General features: G+C 45.7%; 1 protein-coding gene across 4 annotated transcripts in view; it reads left to right on the forward strand.

The window, feature by feature from the left end:
* Positions 1-6,216: 6,216 nt before the first annotated feature.
* STK32B (serine/threonine kinase 32B) overlaps positions 6,217-25,582 on the forward strand; it is a 372,649-nt gene continuing 353,283 nt past the window's right edge. For 2 of the 4 annotated variants that reach the window (XM_065914648.1, XM_065914649.1), the window contains exon 1: positions 6,217-6,406. In XM_065914648.1, the coding sequence (XP_065770720.1) occupies positions 6,355-6,406 (52 nt within the window). In that variant the 5' untranslated portion in view covers positions 6,217-6,354. Of the gene's footprint in view, positions 6,407-6,936; positions 6,958-24,381; positions 24,499-25,582 lie in introns of those variants that run through there. The other 2 variants (XM_065914650.1, XM_065914646.1) reach the window with 2 other exon arrangements.

The raw sequence follows: 25,582 nt of genomic DNA on the forward strand, positions 1-25,582 counted from the left end.
CATATTATGCAGGAGAAAGAAGAGTGAGGTGTAATACTTACTTCAGAATAATTCAGCTGGCAGGACCTGACTGATTCCTGCAGCCACAAAGAGTCATGACGAGAGTTTCTGGAGCCTTCCCAGCCTCAGCGGTCTGCTAGGGAGAGCAGAGTGGTAGAGAGAGTGTACCACCTTGTCATCCATACCCCATTTCCACATCTGGAGATCCTTCTGGTTGGAAATGAGTCTTGGTGGGGAGGCTGGGATGGTCAGATTAAATGCCTGACTCTGTCTCCTTGACAAAAGACCTCACCCAGACCCGGTAGGAGAATGGAGTTCTCATCTGTCTTCTTTTGGCAGAGGGCTTCTGACCAGGACCCTGTTCTTCAGTGGACAAAGGTCCACTGAAATTTCCTCTGTCTCAGTCTTTGCTAACAGCACCTGAAAAATCTTTTTTGGTAAAGAATATTTTATGGAGCTGCAAGTAGGAAGAGTTAAGAGCTGAGCCTTCTATGTGGAATGAAAACATAAACTTCTACTTAGCTTTGAAGCATATATACTATGTATTAGCCTTAATTATGCATGTGGATTCGCTTATATCTCTCATAAATCTAGAGCTGTGTAACTCACATAATCCTTGGGACAAATGATAATTTTATAGATGATGAGACACAGAGAAGAACCACAAATCCTCTGCTGTGCCTCCAGGACACCCTGGACAGCCTTTTATCATGGGAGGTGGCAGGAAGCATTTTTTACTTGCTGGTCTCCTGAATGCTCTAGCCCAGCATCTAATACAAAAGACAAGCTCAGGGCATGCGAATTAAAGGACTAAATGACAAGAGGGAAGAAGTCTTTTGCCAGAAGCTGTTTGGACATCACCTCTAACCAAAGTTTTATTAGGTACACTTCATGTGTTGAGGGATTCCCAGGTGGCTCAGTGGTAAAGAATCCATCTGCCAATGCAGGAGATGGGGGTTTGATCACTAAGTCAGGAAGATTCCCTGGAGAAGGAAATGGCAACCCACTCCAGTATTCTTGCTTGGAAAATTTAATGGACAGAGGAGCCTGGAGGGGTACAGTCTGTGGGGTTGCAAAGAATCAGACGTGACTGAGCGACTAAGGACAGCAACAAAAGGCAGAGGAGGAGGTGACATGGGGAGACAGAATGCTGCGTGCAGGTGGCAGCAAGGCTGGGGTCCTACAGCCGTGAGGCAAGGAGGCAGTCCCCGGAGCCATCAGAAGCAGGAAGAAGTCTGTAGCCGAGCCCCACCTCAGAGACTCCAGAGGGAATCCACTGTGCAGACAGCTTCATTTCATATTTCTGACCTCCAGGACAGTGAGGAAATATACGTCTGCTGCTTTAAGACACCAAGTTCATGATAGCTTTTTACCATAGCCGTCGGTGGCAACGGTAGCATTCAGGGCAACCTATTTGACCCTCTGAGCTTTTTATCCAAAATAAAGGACTTTGGATCCCCTGCAAAATGGGGATTTCCTAGCACTGCCTCTTGACACAAAGTAACTTAGTGATGAACCATGAAACATGCCTTACAAAATCAGGTGTGGATTAGTGTCCACAAGTTTTTTTCAAAGTGAAAATATTTCTCATCGTTTTTGCTGATTATTAAAATATTAGTCATACATAAAATATATAAAACTACTTTAAAAAGAAAGCTAAAATGATCTGAATTTCACAACCACTATTCCCTACGCCGTTTCTTTAAGATCTGATGCCTATGTTTGAACTGTGGATTGAAACTTTCACCACTTTGCAACCATTCGGACTCGCCTTTAATCTCTCTATGCTTTTGTGCCTGTCAGTACAGGGGTGATGGTCAAGCCCACCGGCCAGGTTTGCTGTGAGGACTAAAAAGGGTGATCCATGAAAAGCACTGGAAGTGACAGGCCTGGAATAATATCTATAAATGGGAGAGGATCCAGGGAAGAGGTTGCTTGGAGGGCCACGATTCCTGCAAACGGCTGGCATGGGGCTGGCACCCAGAAAGCGCTCCACACGATGCGTCACAGATGTCATCCTGAACACCCCTGTGCTCCGACACTGCTCCAATCTCCTGGAACAGCTGAAACCCTCCTTACTAGGCTTCAGTACTTTGCCCAGCCACCCCCTTTCCCTCCCATGTGGCTGATTCCTTCTTGTCCTTCTGGTCTCAGCTCACACGCCATCTCCTTCCAGTTGGCTTCTTTGAATGTGGATAAGGAAGAGCAAATCTGACTCCATTTTGGATATGTTTCCTTTACTTTAACTTTTGTGTTCTATTGCTTTTGCTATCAGTTAAGAATGTTGAGACTTCCCTGTGGTTAAGAATCTATGCCTGCACTGCAGGGAGTGCGGGTTCAATCCCTGGTCAGGGAACTAAGATCTCATATGCCACACCGCCGTAGGCAAAAAAATATATTTAATAATATTGCCTCTAGCATGAGATATACAAGATAGCCTCTTCTCAAGGCCCTGAACTTTCGAGGTATAACACTTTTCTGTTTATACAGAGATAAAAAGTTGCAGAACGAGGACTAACATTTGCCATGTTGGAGGTTTACAGAAAGACTGTGGCCTGACCTAGTTCGTAACTGCAAGAACAATGGATTCTGACACCAGGCACTTTGGAACAACCAACCACACCCTTTCCCCTTTTAGTAAAAGAGAAGCCTGAATTGTAACTTGGGAAAGATGAAGGTTCTTTTTAGACAACAGTCCACTATCATCTTGGTCTGCTGGCTTTCCAAATAAAGTCCCTACTCCTTTCCCCAACAAATTGTCTCCTGATTTATCGGCCTGTCTCGTGGCGAGCAGCACAAACTTGGACTCGATGACTGTTGAGGGGCCTCCCTGTGGGTGTTGCCCTTGTCCTGCACCAGCCTTCTAAACTTCAACTTCACAGATCCTGTGTTACTCATCACAGGGTCTGTCTTCAGCACCCACCCCAGGACCTGGCCCACAGTAAGTGTTCAGAAAACGCTTGTTCCACAAAGGAGGAAGTTCAGTCAGTTCAGTCGCTCAGTGGTATCTGATTCTTTGTGACCCTATGAATTGCAGTACGCCAGGCATCCCTGTTCATCACCAACTCCTGGAGCTTGCTCAAACTCATGCCCATGGAGTCGGTGATGCCATCCAAACATCTCGTTCTCTGTCGTCCCCTTCTCGAACAAGTGCTCATGACTTCTTTCCGCAGGACCCTGCACCTGCCCAGACTCTCAGAACTGGGACAGCTGCTTCCTGTGTTCCCACAGCCTCCTAGGCTTCCTTCCACACCACACAGTTTGCAGTTATAGCCTTTGCATGCATGACTGTTAATTGAATATCCGTATTCATCAGCTTTTTCCATGATAATTCTTTGGAACAATGCTTCCCCCCAATCTCAGTGGTTTACAAGAGCACTTATTTTTCTTGCTTGTGAGCTTGTAGCTGTTGAAGCAGTCAACATGGGTTGGAAAAGAATTTCCAGACAGAGCATTTTAGAAGGGAGCGAGTTTATTAAGAACAAAGAGCAGAGATAAAGTGGGCACTGTGAGCGCAGAGGGTCGGCCTCCTGACAGACCACGGAGAGTTGATAGCTTTTCTGGGTTAGCAGGCAATTTTAATAGCCTTGGGACAAAGAAAATCCCTGCTGAAAAGTTGGCATTAGGTGACTGGTTAGGGTGCTATAGGGTGACCACGGAGGTGGGCATTTTCACCTAATATTGGGTGAAAAAGCCTGCTGGTGCTGATCAGGGGGGCTTTTGGCAATGGCTACTAAGGGGCTCAGTCAGCTTTGGAGGTGACCGTGGTTCTGGACTCTGCTGCTATGGCTTTGATGCAAACCACACCTCACACCCGTGGCCCCGGGGCAGGACCCAACAGTAGCTCTGCTTCAGGACACATGTGGGGTTCAGTGCGCCCCTTGGGGTTCAGAGGCTACCCAAGGCCCGCTCGTCTCATGGTGGATGGCAAAAGGACAAGAGAGCTGAAACACGTGACATCTTAGGCTGTCACTCAGAATCCGTACACCATCACTTTCTCCCAGAGACCAGTGGCCAAACTAAGTTCAGTGGCACGCTCCATGTCAGTGGTCAGAAAGTAAGAAATGGCCCCTCATCCCAGCCAGTGAGCCACTCAAGGACAGGGAGAGAAGGAAGAACTGTGAGACCAGAGTGCAATTTACACCATAGCTCCTTATGGAGGATAGTAACTAACACCTGTGTTGTATTTATTGTGTTCCAGATAGCGACATCATTTATTCTGCATAACAACCCTAGGAAGGGTGAAAATACTGTTATTATCATACCCATTTTATGGGTGAACAAACTGAGGCCAGCAGAGGTTAAGTAATTTATCCAAGTTAGCCTGCTAGAGAGTGTCAAAGTGGGGTGAAATCTGGGAGGAACAGGATCCAGGGCTCATGCCTGTCACCACCCGTCCTCCTGCCTTGATCTGGGGGCTGGCTGTACCTGCTTTATCTTGGTTCATTATATTGCTCGCTATAGCCTGGTCACTCAGCCAATGCTTGTCAGCAAAATGCTGCTGCTGCTGCTGCTAAGTCGCTCCACTCGTGTCCGACTCTGTGTGACCCCATAGATGGCAGCCCACCAGGTTCCACCGTCCCTGGGATTCTCCAGGCAAGAACACTGGAGTGGGTTGCCATTTCCTTCTCCAATGCATGAAAGTGAAAAGTGGAAGTGAGGTCGCTCAGCGATCCTATGGACTGCAGCCTACGAGGCTCCTCCGTCCGTGGGATTTTCCAGGCAAGAGTACTGGAGTGGGTTACCATTGCCTTCTCCATCAGCAGAATGAAAAGCAAGAAATATTTATTCATCATTGTTATGTGCCTGGGCCCTGTTACCCACTTTTATAAATATGATGTGATAGAATCCTCATAGCAATGCTGGGGAGTTAATACCAACCTCCCCATTTCACGGATGAGAACTCGAAGGTGGAACGCACAGAGACTGTAAGTGGTGGAAGCAGGTCTGTAAATGAGGCTTGTCTGACCCATGAGGCCTAGTGGTTTGGGCCAGTCCTGAAACTTTGGCTGGATGGGGCCGGCTCCCAGGGCTCACCCACCTCCCATCGTCTCCGGGAGGTTTCTTCTGATGTTAGAGAACCATCCCACCCATCCATAGTCTTCTTCTCCCCCTCGTCTCCCAGAGAGAGAGACAGAGAAACAGAGGCAAAACTTGGGGGTTGGGAGAAAGGATGGGGAAGTAAAGAACGGCTGGTTTCTATTAATACGAAGCGCGGTCGGTGGCTGAAGACGCCCAGTAGATGGCACGATGTGGCCGACGATCCTGGCTGCCTGGCGCGCCGGGCGGGCCGGACTGCACCGCGCGGGGGACCTGCGGGTCCCTCTGCGAGTCCGCGCTCGCCCCAGGAGAGCCTTGAGGCGCACGCATCGCACCCCCGTCCCCTTTGCTAACCGGCTTTAGTTCAGTTTCAGGGGACTCCCGAGGCCCACGCTCAGCCAGTCCTAGGGAGAATGATTTGGGGGCAAACTCCGCCCCCTTTGGGACTCAGTTTGCCCGGTAGAATGCAGGGGAGAAACAGTCCGAGAGGGTCCAGACTACGTTCACTCATTAAACATTTAGAAAACACCAAGAGGAAACGCGTCTGCGGCAGAACTGCCCGGGACTCTGCTCAAGTGGGCAAATAAGGTCAAAGGGGCGTCCGAGCGGCTCCCTCCGCAGCCAGCGCCGACTAACCGAAGAGCTCCTTTACCCCTAAACCTCAGACTACCCGACTCTAAAATGGGCGACAGTGGTTTTTGGAGGTGACAGAGGATTGCGCTTCTAAAGCGTTTGGTTGGGGCCGGGCGCACACTAGATGGCTCACGACTTGCTTAACGCCGGGAGGTGAGCGCCCGACTCCTCCGGGCGGACCCGGCGCTCAGCTCGGGTGCCCGCGTCGACTCCTCCCAGAGCCGTTCGCCCGCAGCGCCCGCCGCGCCCCCTCCTCCAGGCCGCCCTCGGGGCTGCGCTCGCGCGCCCCCTCTGCGCAGCCCGCGCCCATCGCCGCCTTCCCCTCCTGCTCCTCCTCCTCTTCCCGCGCCAGCTCCGGTCTCCAGCGAGAAGCGCGGCTCCGTTTGGCCCGGCACTGGGAGCTCCCTCGTTCCCGGGTGGGTGCGGGCGCCTGGAACCCGGCCCGGAGGACTAGCTAGCGTGGCCCGGGCGCGGCGCGAACGCGGGGAGAGCGCCGCCCGGGGCGGGGGGACGCCCCGGAGGAGGGGGCGCGGTTCCCGCCCCTGCGCGGCGCTCTGCCCCCTCCGGCTCGGCGCGCGGCGGCAGCCGGGACTGGACGCTCGCGGCTCATCCGCACCCCGCGCGGCGCGCCCCGCATCCCGGCGGCCGGGCATGTAGCAGCGGCAGCCGCCGCGGCGGAATATGGGCGGGAACCACTCCCACAAGCCCCCGGTGTTTGACGAGAATGAGGAAGGTAAGAGGGCTTCGGTCGGGCAGCCCTCCTTCCCCCGTTACCCTCGGCTGAGCGCGGGCTGGCGCCCGACCCGTGCCGAGCGCGGGGCTTTCCTCCGAGGCAACAACTCCTCTCTGTCGGCGCCCCTTAGGGGGGCCCGGGAGACGGCGCCCAGCGCGGGCCGGGCGCGGATTCCTAGGGAAAGGAGAGCGCCGAGGCTTCACTTGGGGAGGCAGCAGGGACGAGTGGACTATGGGGGCGAGTCCGGATGTTACTCGGGCTCCGGGGAAGCCGAGGTCCCCCTTCAGAAGACGGCGGCTGCAGGAGGCGGCGTGTGTGTGTGCGCGCGTGTGTGAGCGCGCGCGCGTGTGTGTACTATGCATTTGGTCTGGTGCACGGGCAGGTGTCATGCCGCCCTCCTCATTCGCCCAGGACAGCCTGGGGAAACTTTTCCCGGTTAAACTCTTGAGGCCGGGCGGAAAGCGTCCCGCTGTTGGCCGCCTCCTAGGTGAAGGAGTGTTGTAGGCGGTCCAGCCTCGTCGAAACTCCAGACCTGGGTTCCTGCGGCTCAGGTCGGTAGAGCCTGGTGTTTGGACCAGCAGAACCCCTTTCCCAGCGCTGTGTGTCTGTGGGGCAGCTTCCTTAACCTCTCTGAAACCTTCCTTTCTTCATCTAGGAGATGAGACTTATGATAACCGCCCTCTACCTTAGGGGACTGTTTGAAGCTTAACCACTGTAATGCACGTGAGAAGTGCCTTGTAAATAGAATCAGTACCGAGCTCTGCGCGTAGTGCTGTTGATCTGGTAACTCTGCCTGTGAAAGCTCCGTTTCCTATTGCACCGGTTTCTCCAGCCTCAGGTGCCCTCCGTAAGAGCCAGGACTCCTGAGCACATTTCATGTACCAGACACTGTTCTAGGCTTTATACGTCCTCACTCAGGTCTCACGGCAGCTCTAGGAGGTGGGTACCTTTGTTGTCCCATTTTACAGGTGAAGGGATGTGTCACAGCTGGCTTGGAGGCTGGACTCTTGCCCGGGAGACAGTAGGCTTTGGGGCACTGGTCATGGTCTCTAGATCTTCCAAGGTTGTGCATGCATGCATGCTCAGTTGTGTCCGACTCTTTGCAACCCTATGGACTGTAGCCTGCCAGGCTCCTCTGTCCGTGGAATATTCCAGGCAAGAATACTGGAGTGGGTTGCTATGCCCTCCTCCAGGGGATCTTCCTGACCCAGGAATCGAACCCACTTCTCTTGCATCTCCTGCATTGGCAGATGGATTTTTTTACCACGGTGCTGCCTGGGAAGTCTGAGATTGTGGATGGGAGTCAAATGCTCACCCCACAGTTCCTCTGAGAAGAATATCTGAGTTCGGTCAGTGTAATTGAGTCAGGCCCATCTGCCCCTTTCTTACAGGACTTCCCAGTCTGGTGGCACTGAAGACCATCCGTGGTGCTAAGGGCTGTAAGTGGGGCCAGTGTAGGATTTGGGGACCCAAGGAGGATTGATCTCTCCCTGTTTGTTATTCTGGAGCACAGGTAGGTGGGGAGCCAGGAGTGGACAGAGAACAGGTAGACACGTGGGTGGGGGAGGCTCTCCTGTGTTCCAGGAAGCATTCGGACACCGTGTAGCTGAACTCTCCCCAACCAAGCTCACAATAACCCTGCACTGCTCTATGGAAGGCAAAGTGATCTCGACACGGTATATAAATGTGTGCTCTGCTAGGAACATCCTGCTTGGGGTGGATGTGGAGTAGCCCTGTTCTTCTGGGAGCCTTTTTGTCCTGTGAGGTTACATTCAGAGCTGCTCAGACCCTGTGAGAAGATACAAACTCATTGACAGATGGAGAGGATGACTTGGGTCAAAACCTTTCTCTTTTCAACAAGTGAAAGTTTCCAGTCTATTTTGGGGAAGGGACCAGTACTGGTCTGCTCAGGCTGCTATTAATATAACAAGATACCCCAGATGCTTAAACATTAGAATCTGCTGCTGCTGGTGGCTTAAACAACAGAAATTTATTTTCTCACTGTTTTGGAGGCTGGAAGTCCAAGACCAGGGTGCCTTCAGGGTGGGTTTCCGGCGAGGGCTCTTTTCCTGGCTGGTAGACAGCCTCCTCCTTGGGTCCTCACATGGCCTTCCTCTGTGCGCTCGGGAGACAGAGATCTCTGGTTGCTCTTCCTGCACTTATAAGAACGCCAATCCCACAGGCTTAGGGCCCCACCCTTACAACATCACTGACTGTTAATTATCTCCTTAGAAGTCCTCTCCAAATATAGTCATATTGAAGGCTGGAGCTTCAGCATCTGAAGTTTGGTGGGGACACAGTTTAGCCCATAGCAGGATACTTGGATAAAGGCCATGGACTCCTTTCCAGAGAATAGCACATACTTTTATCACTCCTGATTTTAGAGGTTCATGGTACTAGCCTGGGTCAAAGGTAATTCAGATAATTTTCTTCATGTCTTTCTCTTTTATTTACAGAGGAAACTTGCCTCCCTTATGTTGACAACTGTCGTTTTTCTTTATCCCGGAAACTTTGCTTTAAAATATTTATTGGCAAAATAGTTACATCTAGCAGAGCCACCTTTTGATTTTCCTGCTGTTCCTCATTCCAAAAGTGGTCAGGCTCAAGGTCAACTGGTTAAAGCCCAAGGTTAGGCCTGTCATTTTGCCAGTTTCAAGTTCAGTGAAACATTAACTTGCTTGGTTTTGCCAGTCTATTTCTCAACACCTGTGCAAGTAACACGCTGTTATTTGCCGCCAATTGATTCATTTATTTCATAGGCACTTAGTGATCATCTTTTCTGCACTCACCCCTGTGCTGGGCAACAGGACTACGAGGAAGGTGGAGGCAAGGTTCTAACCCTCAGGGAGCTTGCAGGGCAGATAGATAGCCAGGATGATACAAGGAGCTCAAGGGACTTTGGTATCCTGCAAGAGGGACCCTAACCCTGGGCCAGGGAAGAGGGGTCAGAGAGGACTTCTTAGACTAAGCCTTGCAGAAATGGTAGGAGTTCCCAGGAAGGAGAGGTTGCTAGAGAGAGGAAGGGTATTTCAGAGGAATGGAACAGAATATGCAAAGGCAGATGGTAAAGAGTAAACCTGGCTCGCTGGGGAGATCGTAGCAACTTTAGTATGCCTGCAGCGTGGCGTGTGAGGAGGGAAGCCTCAGGCACGAGTGCTGGGCTGACTTTAAAGGACCCAGTGGCCCTGTGTTTGGAATTGACCTTCTGGGCACCTGTGGTCATGTAAGAATTTTAAACAGGGCAGTGACGTGGTCCAGCCAAAGAACATGCTCTCCCAAACCAGAGTTGTTGGGTGGTTGAAGATGCAGACACCTCCTCAACCAGAACAAACCTGGTTTGTAAGTAATTTAAAGCTAAACTCTAACTGGAAATGTGCCGTTGCATCATTGTACCGTAACCGTCTTGTATCCAGGTAATAGTAACAACTCTAGCTTAGTGATGCATTGTGTGGACTGCTTTTCATACCTAATTAGGAATCATTATCACAGCTCAGCCAGGGAGGTCTCAGCACCTGCATTTTACTAGAGGGGTTACACAGCCCTCCGGAAAACTCCCTAGGGTCCCGTGGCCTGTGTGGGAATGGACTCACCCCCAGGCCTGTTTACTCCAGAGTCTGTACCTGACATTGTTCACTGTGCCGCCTCTGGAGGCTTACAGGGAAATTCATCTCTCACGGATATGTAGGGCCGATGCAGAATGAGACTAGCACCTGGATCACAATATGATGGGGGTCTCTTTATGCAAATGTCTATAGGAAGATAGCAGCAATACACCTTGAATGCACTTGATCATTTACAGTAATCAGCTACCATCTTCAAAAAACATTTTGTTGAGCAGTCATATCATAATACACATTCTGGGAATGAAAGCAAAATCATCTCCCTTTCTAGATTTGTGGCAAAATTGTTTTTAGGTTTTTTTTTTTTTTCTTTACTGTTCTTATCTCTGTCTAGACGTTTTTACATAAGGGTACACTTGTCACAATAATATGATTTCTGCTTTTTCTCTTGGCATCACATTTTAAGTAGTTTATGTTGTTATAATGTCTTCAAAGTTAATATTTTAATGGGCTGTAATACTCTATCTGATGGAATTGTCCTAATTTACATAAATCTTTTCTTGTTAGACGTGTAGGCTGTTGTCTGTTTTTCACCTTTATAAGTAAGTTGATTGAAAATTTTCTACATAAAGCATTTCTCTTTTTTTAAGCGACTTCCTTAAAATTAGATGCAAGGAGTGAGATTATTAGATCAAAAGAATTGAATACTTTCTAGGATTTCAGAAACATGTTCTTAAATTGTATTTCCAAAGGGTTTTTAAAAAATCAATGTTGTATCAACTTATGGCCTGCACCTGCGTTTGAAGGTATTGATTTTATAACCTTGTAACCAGCTCTGGGTATTCTCATTTTAGATTTTCAGGAGTTAAAGGGACATTTAAAAGGAAATGTTGTTTCTGTATAATTATTGGGCCAGGTAACTTTGCATGCAGCCTAGAACATGAAAATATCTTCTTTGTTTAAATACATATACGACAAAAGTTGTTTTTCTCTGTGCATGTTCAGATGATGAAGGCAATTAAAAAAATCACTCCCTGGAGCTGCAATCATGCTTCACTGAGACAGTCTTTTAAACCCGGGGTGTCCTTGTCTTTGTGATTCACAAAGTGACTGAGATCTCTAGTGCTGTGGGATTCACTTCCAACTTTGTCTTCAGTCTTACAGCACTGGAGCAAGCTCACTTACGTTATACATTGCTTTCCATCCTTGTATTAATACCAGTTATGGCTTGTGCAAAAGGTGGAAGTGAAAAATATTCTGAGAAACCTCAGAATGGCTTTGAGTGAGCTTTGCTCTCGTAATGTGGAGAGATGCCATGTAAGGGACGTGGGCTTTTGGGCTTGGTGTCCTTATGTGTACCAGGCATGTGTGTGTCTAACCCGGGAGTCTAAGGTGTGAAAATTACATTTGAAGATCTATGCCTCATTTAAAAATTCATTTTGATTCCTTTGTACATGGAGGATTAAGAAAATGGCCATAAATCAATCTGAGAGGTTAAGTAGAAGGGAACTATAGGATGCATTTATACCTTTCAGCCCTCCTAGAAAGTAAGTGTGGATTTCATAAGGATAAACCACGTTTCAATCATCTCTATAAAATCAGACAAATGTGTACATACTATTGGATTTCGTTGACTCTAAGGCACACATTTCCCCATGTTTTAGTATTTCTGAAATTGGAATGTGCTTTATGATGACTGCTGATCATGGTGGTACTTGTGATATAGTTTTATTATTTGCATCTGTTGTTCATAGTTGTTCCTACTAACATACATAAAAGGTCTAAAGGAGCTCTTTCAAGGGATGTGAAAGAATCATACCATCGGCTAACTGGCAGCATTTCTTCCTTCTTGGTGGCGCATAAAGTGAGTGTATTTAATGTGGATGGAATCTGAAAGCAGATGGAATAGGGCATGCCAGCCTCCATCAGCTACAAGTGACCGAAAAGCAGCATGAGTTCCTTTGAAAGCAGTTAATTGGCTCTGGTTCCCTCTCATTGCTACTATTCTGGTCCAAGCCAGGGTCACCTCTCTTGCTTAGGTTATAACAATCACCTCCTTACTGTTCCCCTTCCTCCTTTCAGTGGCACCTTCATGTAGCAACTCGAGTGATGCTGTTAATATGGGCATCCTTTTTTCATGCATTTGTCTCCTAAGAAGTTATAAAGAGTTGCAAAGAGTCAGATACGACAACAGCCACCACAACAAGGGGTTAAAATCTCCTTAAAGTTGGGATGTGGTGTGATTGACTCGCGGTTGTGTTCCCGAGGCTCAGAAGAGCATCTGGCACATAATAGATGCCCAATACGCTTTTAATGGATGGATGAGTGAATAAATGAACGGAGGTGAAAATCTCATCAGTTATGGCTGGACCAGGTTCCTGAATAATATCATCAGAAATCTTCCTTCTTGAGTTCTCTCCTCTGTGAGGCTCCAAGTGGGCTTTCTCCCCATGGTGGGGGGGACCCTTTCCACCCCCAAGCTCAGAGCCTGACAGCTCCAAGTCCAGGAAAGGGAGTATCTTTTTCACCATCATTGCAGAAAACACCCCAGGGTTAGTTCTGATGGATTCTGATGAGGTCCTGGGTCAAGACTGTGAACAGGGACGCTCTAACTGGTTGAGCTGGATCCACCCTTGCATTCAGGGGGTGGCACTGGTTCCCTTTGAGACATTTGGATTAAGAAGACTAAAAAAAAAAAATTCTTTCTTTTGTATTAGATTATAGCCAATTAACAATGTTGTGATGATTTCAAGTGGACAGCAAAAGGACTCAGCCATACATATTTATGTATCCATTGTCCCTCAAATCCGCCCCCCCCCCGCCCCAATCCAGGCTGCTGCATAATATTGAGCAGAGTTCCCTGCTACCAGTAGATCCTTGTTGGATATCCATTTTAAATATACCATGTCTGCATGTCCTTCCCAAACTCTCTAACTATCCTTTCCCCCCATCCTTCCCCCCAACCCCAGCCACCATAAGTTCATTCTCTGAGTCTGTGAATCTCTCTCTGTTTTGTAAGTATATTCATTTCTATCATTTCCTTTTAGATTCCACATGTAAGGTAGGTCATACGATATTTTTCCTTCTCTGGCTGACTTACTTCACTCAGTATGACACTCTCTAGTTCCATCCACGTTGCTGCAAATAGCATTATTTCATTCTTTTTAATGACTGAGTAATACTCCATTGTTTATATGTACCACATCTTCTTTTGGATTAAGATTTATGAAGACTATTCTCAATGGATATTGGAGTATCAACCGAAGAAGGGAAGTGGGTCCTGGGGCAGGCAAGTAAATACAAACAGAAGCATCTACACCAGTGCCTGTTATTTTTGTGTTCCGTGAAATATGGTTTGGAAGTCTTTGGCTTATCATATTTCGTTGCTTGTTTGGTTGCATGTTGACTTCTGCCCTAGACTTCCTAAAGAGCAGCAATTCTTTCCTTTTTACCTTTGCGTTTGCAAGGCCTCGAAAGGGGCCAGTGAAGGCCCTTGGCCACTCTTTGTTGATTGAGAGATGAGAGTAAGCACTTACTGGGGGCCAATTTCTTACATTCTTCTGGGTCCAGAAGCTATTGGGAAACAAATGGGTAAATTCCAGACCTATTATTAATGAAGTTGGTTTGGAAAACTGACTTGAATTGGAGTCTAGAAAGCTCTTTCTATTCTTGTCCCTTAATTTCAACCTTGACACTTTCTTGGGCAGAGAACTGTCTGTAAAGTTTGCTCTGGGACTATAATTCTCAATTTCAAAGAACTCCCATGAAATTTCTAAAAAATGGCAACCTGTAGTGATCAATGGATATCAGATTCTTGTATAAGGTGATTTGGTCTATCATTTTTCTTCCCTTTGAGTCAGAATGCAGAGTTTTCCCCTACTGCTTTCTGGGTGAGACAAACTTCCTGCTTTATGGGACATAAAAGGATGGGTTGAGTGGAGATGGCTCTCAGGATATGACCTGGAGTGAATAGGGTGTTAAGATGGTGACAGGATGGATTTGAGTTGAGTCTTGAGAGAAGCATTTGAATGCCTTGAGAGAAAAAGGATCAGTATTTTAGGAGGATCAAACAGCCTAAGCTAGCACTGAGCTAAGGCATTTTCCTGAGAGAATTGGAAGGAACAAAATATTCTTAGCAATAGTCAGTTGTCTAAAATCTGACTCTGAGCAATTGCAGACAGAGACAGAGAAACTGTCCTACAGGGAACAGTGAGGGTCTTGATCATTGAAAAAGCAAGAGAGTTCCAGAAAAACATCTATTTCTGCTTTAATGATTATGCCAAAGACTTTGATTGTGTGGATCACAATAAACTGTGGAAAATTCCTAAAGAAATGGGAATACCAGATCACCTGACTTGCCTCTTGAGAAATCTGTATGCAGGTCAGGAAGCAGTAGTTAGAACTGGACTTGGAACAACAGACTGGTTCCAAATAGGAAAAGGAGTACGTCAAAGCTGTATATTGTCACCCTACTTATTTAACTTATATACAGAGTACATCTTGAGAAATGCTGGACTGGAGGAAGCACAAGCTGGAATCAAGATTGCTGGGAGAAATACCAATAATCTCAGATATGCAGATGACACCACCCTTATGGCAGAAAGTGAAGAACTAAAGAGCCTCTGGATGAAAATGAAAGAGGAGAGTGAAAAAGTTGGCTTAAAGCTCAACATTAGGAAAACTAAGATCATGGCATCCGATCCCATCACTTCATGGCAAATAGATGGGGAAACAGTGGACACAGTGGCTGACTTTATTTTTCTGGGCTCTGAAATCACTGTAGATGGTGATTGCAGCCATGAAATTAAAAGACACTTATTCTTGGAAGGAAAGTTATGACCAACCTAGACATCATATTAGAAAGCAGAGACATTATTTTGCTAACAAAGGTCCATCTAGTTAAGGCTATGGTTTTCCCAGTGGTCATGTATGGATGTGAGAGTTGGACTATAAAGAAAGCTGCACACTGAAGAATTGATGCTTTTGAACTGTGGTGTTGGAGAAGACTCTTGAGAGTCCCTTGGACTGCAAGGAGATCCAACCAGTCCATCCTAAAGGAGATCAGTCCTGGGTGTTCATTGGAAGGACTGATATTGAAGCTGAAACTCCAGTACTTTGGCCACCTGATGCAAAGAGCTGACTCATTTGAAAAGACCCTGATGCTGGGAAAGATTGAGGGCAGGAGGAGAAGGGGATGACAGAGGATGAGATGGTTGGATGGCATCACTGACTCAACGGACATGGGTTTGGGTGGACTCCAGGAGTTAGTGATGGACAGGGAAGCCTGGCGTGCTGCAGTCGATGGGGTTGCAAAGAGTCGGACACGACTGAGCAACTGAACTGAACTGAACTGACGCCCTAAAGGGATATTCTCCTGCAAACAGTAATGGGACAAACAGTTCAGGGTACCAGAACGACCCAAGAAGAGAAAACCAGGTTTCTTCGCCAGAGGTCATTCTCTTAGCCAGAGCCAACCAAGGAAAAGATGGAGAGCAATGTTGTTACCGATTCTGGAAGCTGACTCTTTTCAGCACTTGGTTTTTATGACCTCCTCGGAGTATCCTTTTTCTTTGAGGATTCTAGCCTCTGGTCATCTCTCCAGCTGTGAAGTCAGGAATATAAAGGCCCCAGTACTTTGGATGTGGGGCTTTAGCACTGTTCACCCATATTCTATCCCTCTTTATTTCCTTGCAGACAAAGAGTTACCCTTCCCTGTCCCCTGGAAGTTATGTGGTACCATGTGCCTCGCTTGGGTCACTGTGAGCAGAGGTGATGTGTGTCAGTCACGTCTTGGGTAAAGTATTGATGAACTGGATGTCACTTCGTATGTCCCTAGCTCTGGGCAAGCATGATGTTCTGGGTGGTGGAACTTACTTCAGCCTGGCTCCCAGAGTGAGTGCAACTTGAGACGGAGGCCACACCAGTCACCAACTCACCTGACCTGGGACATGGCATCATTGAGACAGGAACTTCAGCTTTTTGAAGTCACTGAAATTTGGGGCTGCTTGTTACTGCAGCGTAACTGAGCCTTTTCTCCCTTTGTTGAGATCATATGTGGATTTTCTCCTCTTTCTTTTTTTGGCCATGCCCCGCGGCTTGCGGAATGTTCATTCCCCAATGCGCTGGGCTCAGTCGTGTCCGACTCTTTGCAGCCCCGTGGACTGTAGCCTGCCAGGTTCCTCTGTCCATGGAATTTTCCAGGCAAGAATACTGGAGCAGGTACCCCAATCAGGGATCAAACCTGGGCCCCCAGCAATGGAAGCCTGGAGTCCTAACCACTGGACTACCAGGGAATTCCCTCCTTTTTCTGACTAGGTGAAGAATCAAAATTTTAGAGTATTTTAAAATAGTAAACCCACCTGTTATTCTTGGCCTAAAACCTACTCTCTCATGATGTGGTGTATTATTAGACTTGATTTGCTAATATTTTGTTTGTAAGTTTTTTGTGGGAAGTTATTATGAGCATTATGCCCACATGTTTCGAACTCGGATAAAATAACTACTATGAAAAACACAACCTAACCAAAAATAATACAAGGAGAATTTAAATATTAGAATAATTTTCTGTCTATTAAGGAAACAAACCTATAATAGAAGCTTTCTCGTAAAGGAAAGTTTCTAGATCTAGATGTGTTCATAGGTGAATTCTTCCAAATGTTAGACATAATAGCAATAATAACCCTCCACAAACCCTTGTAGAGAAGAGTAAAAAAGAGCACACTTTTAATGTCATTTAAAAAAAGTTATTGAAGTATAGTTGATTTACAAGGCAGTGTGAATTTCTACTGTGCAGCAGAGTGATTCAGTTATGTATGTGTATCTTCATATTCTTTTCCATTATGGTTTATTATAGGATATTGATCATAGTTCCCTGTGCTCTATAGTAGGACCTTGCTGTTTACCCATCTTACACATAATAGTTTGCATCTCCGAATCCCAAACTCCCAGTGCTTTCCTCCCCCACTCCCTTAGTGTCTTTGCTAGGTTTTTTTTTTTTTTTTTACCAAGGTTATAGTGGCCTCATTAAAAGAATTTGGAAGCATACCATTTCTTGCTGTTCTCAGTATGAGTTTGTGTAGGACTGTTATTTCTAAGTTTCAAATGTATTGGCACAATATTCATAAGATCCTCTTAATCTTTTTGGTGTTTGTAGGCTCTGTGATGTTATGATGTGATAATCTCTTTTTTAATTCTAATTTTGGTGGTTTGTGTTTTCTTTCTTTTATTTATTTTTTGGTTGGTCTTGATTGAGTTCATTCAGTTCTTTTTTAATTTTTTAATTTAAAAATAGCCTTGGTTTTCTTATTATTTTGCTAACGATTCACTGATTTATGTTCTCTTTTTAATTTTCTTCTATGTACTTTTTGGACTTCCCTGTGGCTCAGATGGTAGAGAATCTGCCTGCAATGCAGGAGACCTGGGTTCGATCCCTGGGTCAGGAAGATTCCCTGGAGAAGGAAGTGGCAACTCACTCCAGTATTCTTGCCTGGAGAATTCCATGGACAGAGGGGCCTGGTGGGCTACAGTCTATGGGGTTGCAAAGAGTCAGACATGACTGAGCGACTAACACATATACATGTACTTGTTGGTTTAATTTACTGTTCTTTTTCTAGATTTTTGAGATAGGATCTTAGATCATTGATTATATTTACTCACATATTTCACTCATTATTTCTTCCTTCACTTGGAAGTTTACATTGCAATTATCTTCATTTTGCCTGAGGTATTTTCTTTAGCATTCTCTTTAGTGTATGCCTTCTGGTGACAAATCTCACTTTCTACTTGTCTGAAAATGTCTTTATTTAAACTTTATGGGCTTCCCACGTGGCAGTAGTGGTAAAGTACCTGCCTGCTAGTGCAGGAGATGCAAGAGATGTAGGTTTGATCCCTGGGTCAGGAAGATCCCCTGGAGGAGGGCATGGCGACCCACTCCAGTATTCTGGCCTAGAGAATCCTGTGGACAGAGGAGCCTGGCAGGTTACGGTTCATAGGATTGCAAAGAGTCAGGCATGACTGAAGCGACTTAGCATGCACGCATGCAAACTTTTGAGTGATTATTTTTCTGGATTTCAAATTCTATGTTGGCAGCTCTTTCTTTCAGCATTTTGAATATACGATTCAGTTGTATAGTGGTTTTTGTTTCTGCTTTAAAAGACAATCATTGGTAATATTTTTTGCTCCTTTTCAGCTGTTGTGTTTTGTCTTGCTGCTTTTGAGAATTGTATATAAAATCTAAATCAGAAATTAAATTAGAAATTTAATTACAGTGTGCATAGGTCTGGTGTTCTGGACATTATGTGCTGGGGCTTTTGCTTCTGGTATCTGTGTTTGAATGGTACTGTTATTTTGCAGGATTCTTATTTTGTCTTCTAGTATCACTTCGGACATTTTCTCTTTCTCCTCACATTATCAAACTCAAATCACACAGATATTAGACCTTATCACTATGGCCCATGTGGCTCTGATGATATTTATGTACTTTTAAAAATTCTTTTGTTTTTCTTTGTTTTTATTCTGAATAATTTCTTCTAGCCTGTTTCTTCTGTAATCACTTCTGGTTGGTCTCTCAGCTGTGAAGTGTAACTTTCAAGTTCTTAATATTCATTGTCGCACCTTTCGGTTCTATCATCACTGTTTGGTTCTCTTTTATGACTTTCACCTTGGCTGAAATTCTCAAAAGCTGCTTTTTAATTACTTATGGGGTCACGAAGAGTTGGACACAACTTGGTGACTGAACAACAATACATATCAGTCATGCTTACTTAGAAGACTATTTGGTAACTCTATGATTTGGTAACCTTCTATTTCTATTGCCAGTTGTTTCTGTTTAGACATCTTGTTTTCTCATTTCCGTTTTTTGTTGTTGTTGCATACTAGGCAGTATTTAGGAAACAGTAGAGAGATAATGTGAGGCTTGGGATGATGTTGTGTTTCCTCAGAAAAGTATTCTGTCTGCTTTTTGGAGGCAGCTAAGTTGGAGTCGTGAGAAATCTGTATGCAGGTCAAGAAGCAACAGTTAGAACTGGACATCGAACTACAGACTGGTTCAAAATTGGGAAAAGAGTATGTCAAGGCTGTATATTGTCACCCTGCTTATTTAACTTATTGCAGAGTACATGATGCGAAATGCCAGGCTGGATGAAGCACAAGCTGGAATCAAGATTGCTGGAGAAATATCAATAACCTTGGATATACAGATGACACCACCCTTATGGCAGAAAGCAAAGAGAAACTAAAGAGGCTCTTGATGAAAGTGAAAGAGGAGAGTGAAAAAGCTGGCTTAAAACTCAGCATTCAAAAAACAAAGATCATGGCATCTGGTCCTATCACTTTATGGCAAATAGATGGGGAAACAATGGAAACAGTGAGCAACTTTATTTTCTTGGGCTCCAAAATCTCTGCAGATGGTGACTGCAGCCATGAAATTAAAAGAGGCTTGCTCCCTGGAAAAAAAGCAATGACCAACCTAGACAGCATTTTAAAAAGCAGAGACATTACTTTGCCGGCAAAGGTCTGTTTAGTCAAAGCTGTGGTTTTTCCACAGTAGTCATATATGGATGTGAGAGTGGGATCATAAAGAAAGTTGAGCGCCGAAGAACTGATGCTTTTGAACTGTGGTGTTGGAGAAGACTCTTGAAAGTCCCTTGGACTGCAAGAAGATCAAGCCAGTCATTCCTAAAGAAAATCAGTCCTGAATGTTCATTGGAAGGACTGATGCTGAAGCTGAAGCTCCAGTACTTTGGCCACCTGATTTGAAGAACTGAGTCCTTGGAAAAGACTCTGATGCTGGGAAAGATTGAAGGCAGGAGGAAAAGGGGATGACAGAGGATGGGATGGTTGGATGGCATCACCGACTCGATGGACATGAGTTTGAGTAAGCTCTGGGAGTTGGTGATGGACAGGGAAACCTGGCGTGCTGCAGTCCATGGGGTTGCAAAGAGTTGGACATGACTGGGCAACTAAACTGAAGCTGGAGTGCCAGGAACTGCTTTAGAGCTCAATCTTCATGGAGATGGAGATGATGAAATGTCCTGTGAGGACCGTTCTCATCCATTTCACACTCACTTCTGAAACAAAGCCCTTGGGCTTCCTTACGGGACGTGCAGGGTTTACCAGGCCTCTTCCTTCTTGGTAGAGTTTGATTTTTAGCATGTGTGCTATCCTTAAAGCCTGTCAGGGCTTCCAGACCCACAAGCCTATTTGGCTTCTTAGCCTCCTGAAAGCTGCTTTCAAATGTGGCAGATGCTTCTTGAGAAAGAGTGACCCCAGTGCTGGTCCCATTTTTTGGGCTCCTTTTTCATACTCAACTTGCATCTCCTCACTCCTTTGATAGCTCTATGAATGCCTCAGATAGATTTTTTTTTTCAAATAGATTTTTAAAAATATATTTTGTATAGTTATTCTAGTTCTTATTAGCAGGAACCTTTACACGAGTCAGCCAGAAGCCAAAGTCTTCTCAGTGTTTGTGCATGAAAGTGAAAGCGTTAGTCGTTCAGTCATGTCCTACTCTTTGCCATCCGATGGACTCTAGCCCACCAGGCTCCTCTGTCCATGGGATTTCCTAGAGAAGAATTCTGGACTAGGTAGCCATTTCCTTCTCCTTGGCATCTGCCCAGCCCAGGGACTGAACTCATCTTTCTCGCACTGCAGCCAGATCCTTTACCTTAGAGCCGCTAAGAAAGCCATATCTGTGCATGATTTCCATTTTAAAAATAATAGCTCTCCCTGGTACCCATGTCACCTTCGGCCTCCCACCCCACATGCCTCACTTTCACAGCCATACTTCCCACCAAAATAACCTTCACTTGGTGTCGTGACTTTCTTGTGATAACTCATTCCTCCACTCACTATGTTTGGCTGTATCATTTTAGCAAAGTAACTCTGACTAGGGTCCCTGTGATCATTTGATTCTTAAACTAGCATATGACTGTAAGTCTTTTCTTTCTTGGAAATGAGAAAATGAGCTCACCCATAAACTCATGATCCAAGTGAGGGAACAGAGCCTGTCCTATTCTTTTGAAGCTCCCTGGGTGCATTTTCCCGACTCCATCCCCTTTCCTACGCTTTCTCGTTCCTAACTATACAGTTAGATGTTATTGCTTTGTGAAATGTATGAAAATGGTACCACGTTTTATGTATTCTAGTGTACTTTGCGGTTCTTGCTCAAGACTGAGTTTCTAAGATTCATCTATGCTGGGTATAGCTGTACTGTGTTCATTTTCATTAGAGCATAATGTTCCATCATGTGACTGTACCATGAATTCTATCCTTCCTACTGACAGTGAACATTTGTACTCTTTCTGGTTTTTGACTACTATGAACAATGCTGCCATGAACAATTTTGTGTATATCTCTTGGTGCATTTGGGGCTTTCCAAGTGGTGCTAGTGACTGGTAAAGAACCCTGCCAATGCAGGAGACATAAGAGATGTGGGTTCAGTCCCTGGGTTGGGTAGATCCCCTGGAGGAGGGCATGGCAACCCTCTCCAGTATTCTCACCTGGAGAATCCTATGGACAGAGGATCCTGGCAAGCTGTGGTCCTTAGGATCGCAAAGAGTTGGATACAACTTAGCACTTGGTGTACATATGCAGGAGCTTCTCTAGAATATATGCCATTAAGAGAATGGCTGGGTCATGGAACAGGCTTTTGTTCAACTTTGTAAAATAATAGCAAATTGTTTTCCAAAGTGGTTGCCTAATTTATACTCTGGTAACCCATATATAGCTACTTGCTTTGCTCGATATCAGATTAAATCTAACCAATTATGATGAAGTCCACACATGCAAGCCACATTTGTAATTTTAAGATTTCTTCTCATAACATTATGAACATAAAAAGAATTAGGTGAACTTAATAAATATAACTAAATATCATAATTTCAATGTCAAAATTATTTAGATATTTTACATCCTTTTATTCATACTGAGTCTTTAAAATTAGGTATCTATTTAACACTTACAGCATGTCTTAATTTGGACTGGTTGTTAGCTACATTTAAAGTGCTCAGAATCCACATCTGGCTCATGGCTACCCTATAGGGCAGCACACTTTTACTTCCTTGCCATTATTTGTTGTTATGGGCATTTTCATATTTGCCAGTTGAATGATCATAAAATGGCGTCTTGCTTTTATAAATTTCATTTCCTCATGAACACAGCTGAGGTTTCTTCATATATTGATTCCACTTTTGTGAAGTGTCTGTTTATAACTTTGTTAATTTTTCTACGAGATGTGTGTTTATACATCTTATTCAAGATGTGGGTTGATTTGTGGTTCTTTACATGTTCTTTGTCAGTTATATGTGTTGTTAATATTGTCTGCGGTTTGGTGGTTGCCCTTTTTAAGTCCTTTATGATGTTTCTTGGCTCTTCCTTCTCCATCTTTTTTTGCACGATCAGCCTCCTCCTGCTTGCAGTAAATCTTGGAATTCCTCAAGTCAGAGCCCTCAGATCTCTTTCTTCCTTAACCATCTGGACTGTCTCCCCAGGTGATCTTGTCAACCCCTCTATGTTCAGTCATGTACAGTCTGAGTGCAGTCAAGAGACCAAAGTAATGTCAAAAAGGGAAATTGTAGTACAAAGGACAGTTGAGAGTTAGAACATAAAGAAGGCTGAGTGTGAAAAATTGATGCTTTTGAACTGTGGTGTTGGAGAAGACTCTTGAGAGTCCCTTGGGCAGCAAGGAGATCAAACTAGTCAATTCTAAAGGAAACCAACCCAGATGGACTGATGCTGAAGCTGAAGCTCCAGTACTTTGGCCACTTGATGCAAAAAGCGGATTCATTGGAAAAGACCTTGATGCTGGGAAAGATTGAAGGCAGGAGGAGAAGGGAGCCACAGAGGACGAGATGGTTGGATGGCATCACTGACTCCATGGACATGAATTTGAGCAAACTCTGGGAGACAGTGAAGGACAAAGAAACCTGGTATGCTGCAGTTGATGGAGTTGCAAAGAGTTGGACACGACTTAACAACTGAACAACAACAGGAGTGCAAAGAACTGTCATCTAGTCAAAAGGTTTAGCTGAAAAGGAGTCAGGTCTCTAGGAGGTCCAGAAGTAGCAACTCCAGTAAAACAGCTGCTCCTGCTTGGGTTGAGGGTGAGTGAACAAGGAAAGGACTCAGAAATACCTAGAAGACGGCCCCCGTCTCCATCCAGGCTGTGTTTCAGATCTCTTTGTCGAGGGCCTGGCCCGGTCCTCAGAGGAACAGGCATCCTACCGGGTGGCATAGAAACTTGCCAGAGATGCTGCCTGCGGCTTGTTCACGAGGACCACTGAGATGAGGGCTGCCAGGCCCCATGCATGCTGACCTACTGCTGCATGTGGAAAGCAGCCCCCTGGAAGAAAAAGGGACATCCCTTCCTTCCACTCTGCACTCACTCTTCCAATCACCGCAAATGGTCTGGCAGCATCACTTTTGCGCTCTCTGTTGGCCATGCCCAATGTGAAACCAGCTGGGAACTGTCTGCAGGGTCCTGTCCAGTGTCACAAAGCTGTGGATCTGGAGCTGAGAGGTGGTACGTGAATAACTGGTGCCTATTCCTTTAGAACTCATTAGAAGAAGACCCTGAAGATCCAGCTCACTAGACAAGACCCTGATGCTGAGAAAGATTGAGGGCAGGAGGAGAAGGGAGCAACAGAGGACGAGGTGGTTGGATGGCATCACTGACTCCATGGACATGAATTTGAGCAAACTCTTAGAGAAGGTAAAGGACAGGGAAGCCTGGAGTGCTGACGTCCCTGGGGTTTCAAAGAGTCCGACACAACTGAGTGACTGAACAAGAACAATTCCTCTACAACAGTGACTCAGTCATTTATTTCTTTAACTCATGTTTTCCCTCTGGTCTCCGCATCTGTGTGGCTGTGTATATATTTCCACTTAGATGTTGCATGTTGCAGAAGAATTAACACCTCAGATTCAAAACGACCTCAATCAAGCTCATGTTCTTTCAGAGTTTCCCAGCTTAGTGCATAGAACCATCATCTACCTGGTTACAGAAGCCAAAATCTCTGAGGTTTTCCGTCATCCTTCCACTTCCCTACCCCCCCGCAAATCCAATGAGGCACCTGGCTATGCTGACTTTAACTCCCAAGTATCTCCCCAATCTATACCCCTTCTTTTCAGCCACATCACCACTGTCTCCATTCAACACCCCCTCATGGGATCCCCAAGCTGCCGCCTCCCTTTCTCCTTTTGAGTACGGCCCCCATCTGACCGCTGGAATCACAGCTTTAAATCACGAATACGACCATGTTGGTCCTGCTTAATGGTTTTGTCATTCTCAGGATGAATAGTGGGAATGTAATATGGCAAGGAGATCCAACCAGTCCATCCTAAAGGAGATAAGTCCTGAGTGTTCATTGGAAGGACTGATGTTGAAGCTGAAACTCCAATACTTTGGCCACCTGATGCAAAGAACTGACTCACTAGAAAAGACCCTGATACTGGAAAAGATTGAAGATAGGAGAAGGGGACGACAGAGGATGAGATGGTTGGATGGCATCACCGACCCAATGGACATGAGTTTGAGTAAGTTCTGGGAGTTGGTGATGGGCTGGGAGGCCTGGCGTGCTGCGATCTGTGGGGTCGCAAAGAGTCAGACACGACTGAGCGACCACACTGAACTGAACTGAATATGGCCCCCAAGGTTGTATGGTCTAGAATCTGCCCACCTCTCCCATCTCATTTCATCTTGCGTGAGTTCAATTCCCTGCATGTGTTAAATTGCTCAGGGCACTTAAAGGTCTTAGAATATCTGACGGGTGGTCACTGTTCCATGAAGTTAGTCACTCTCTTCATTCTTCCTATAACCAATGCTGTTATTTATACTCTCCGGCCACGTGAGCATTCTTTCAGTTTCCTGTTAGTTCCATACCCACTCCAGCCCCCAGGAACAAGTGGGCATCACTTGTTCTGCTTGAAATGCTCCCTTCCCCCCCCCCCCCATTTGGCTTAGTTGCCTCCTACTCATCTTTCTTTAAGGTGCCAAGATCCCCAGGGACACCCCCCCCCCATCAAATTACCACGTGCCCCTTCATGACATTTATCGTGGTTGTCGTTCTGTGCTTTTTCATGTGAACCCTTCATTAATGCTGTCAGGAGACTGGAGGCCCTGTGCTGACAGGCCCTGTGACTCTTGTAGTGGCTTGTGTGGGTCCCGCTGCTTTACAAAGTGTCTGTCGTTGGGTTGCCAGTGAATTTAAGGTTCTTGCTTCCTTGTGAAAGAATTCACAGAGTAATAGGTAAGAAGTCGGTTTATTTAGAGAGAAGTACACTCCACAGACAGAGCGTGGGCTGTCTCAGAAGGCGGGAGAGCTTCGAAATGTGCTGTGGTTATTGGTTTTATGTGCTGGGCAATTTCATAAGCTAAGCCTTTGACTGTGTGGATCACAACAAACTGTGGGAAATTCTTAAAGAGATGGAAATACCAGACCACCTGACCTACCTCTCGAGAAATCTGTATGCAGGTCAGGAAGCAACAATTAGAACTGGACATGGAACAACAGACTGGTTCCAAATCGGGAAAAGAATATGTCAAGGCTGTATATTGTCACCCTGCTTATTTAACTTATATGCAGAGTACATCATGAGAAATGCTGGGCTGGATGAAGCA

This window comes from Muntiacus reevesi, chromosome 22, assembly GCF_963930625.1.
Source record: "Muntiacus reevesi chromosome 22, mMunRee1.1, whole genome shotgun sequence".
NCBI lineage: Eukaryota > Metazoa > Chordata > Mammalia > Artiodactyla > Cervidae > Muntiacus > Muntiacus reevesi.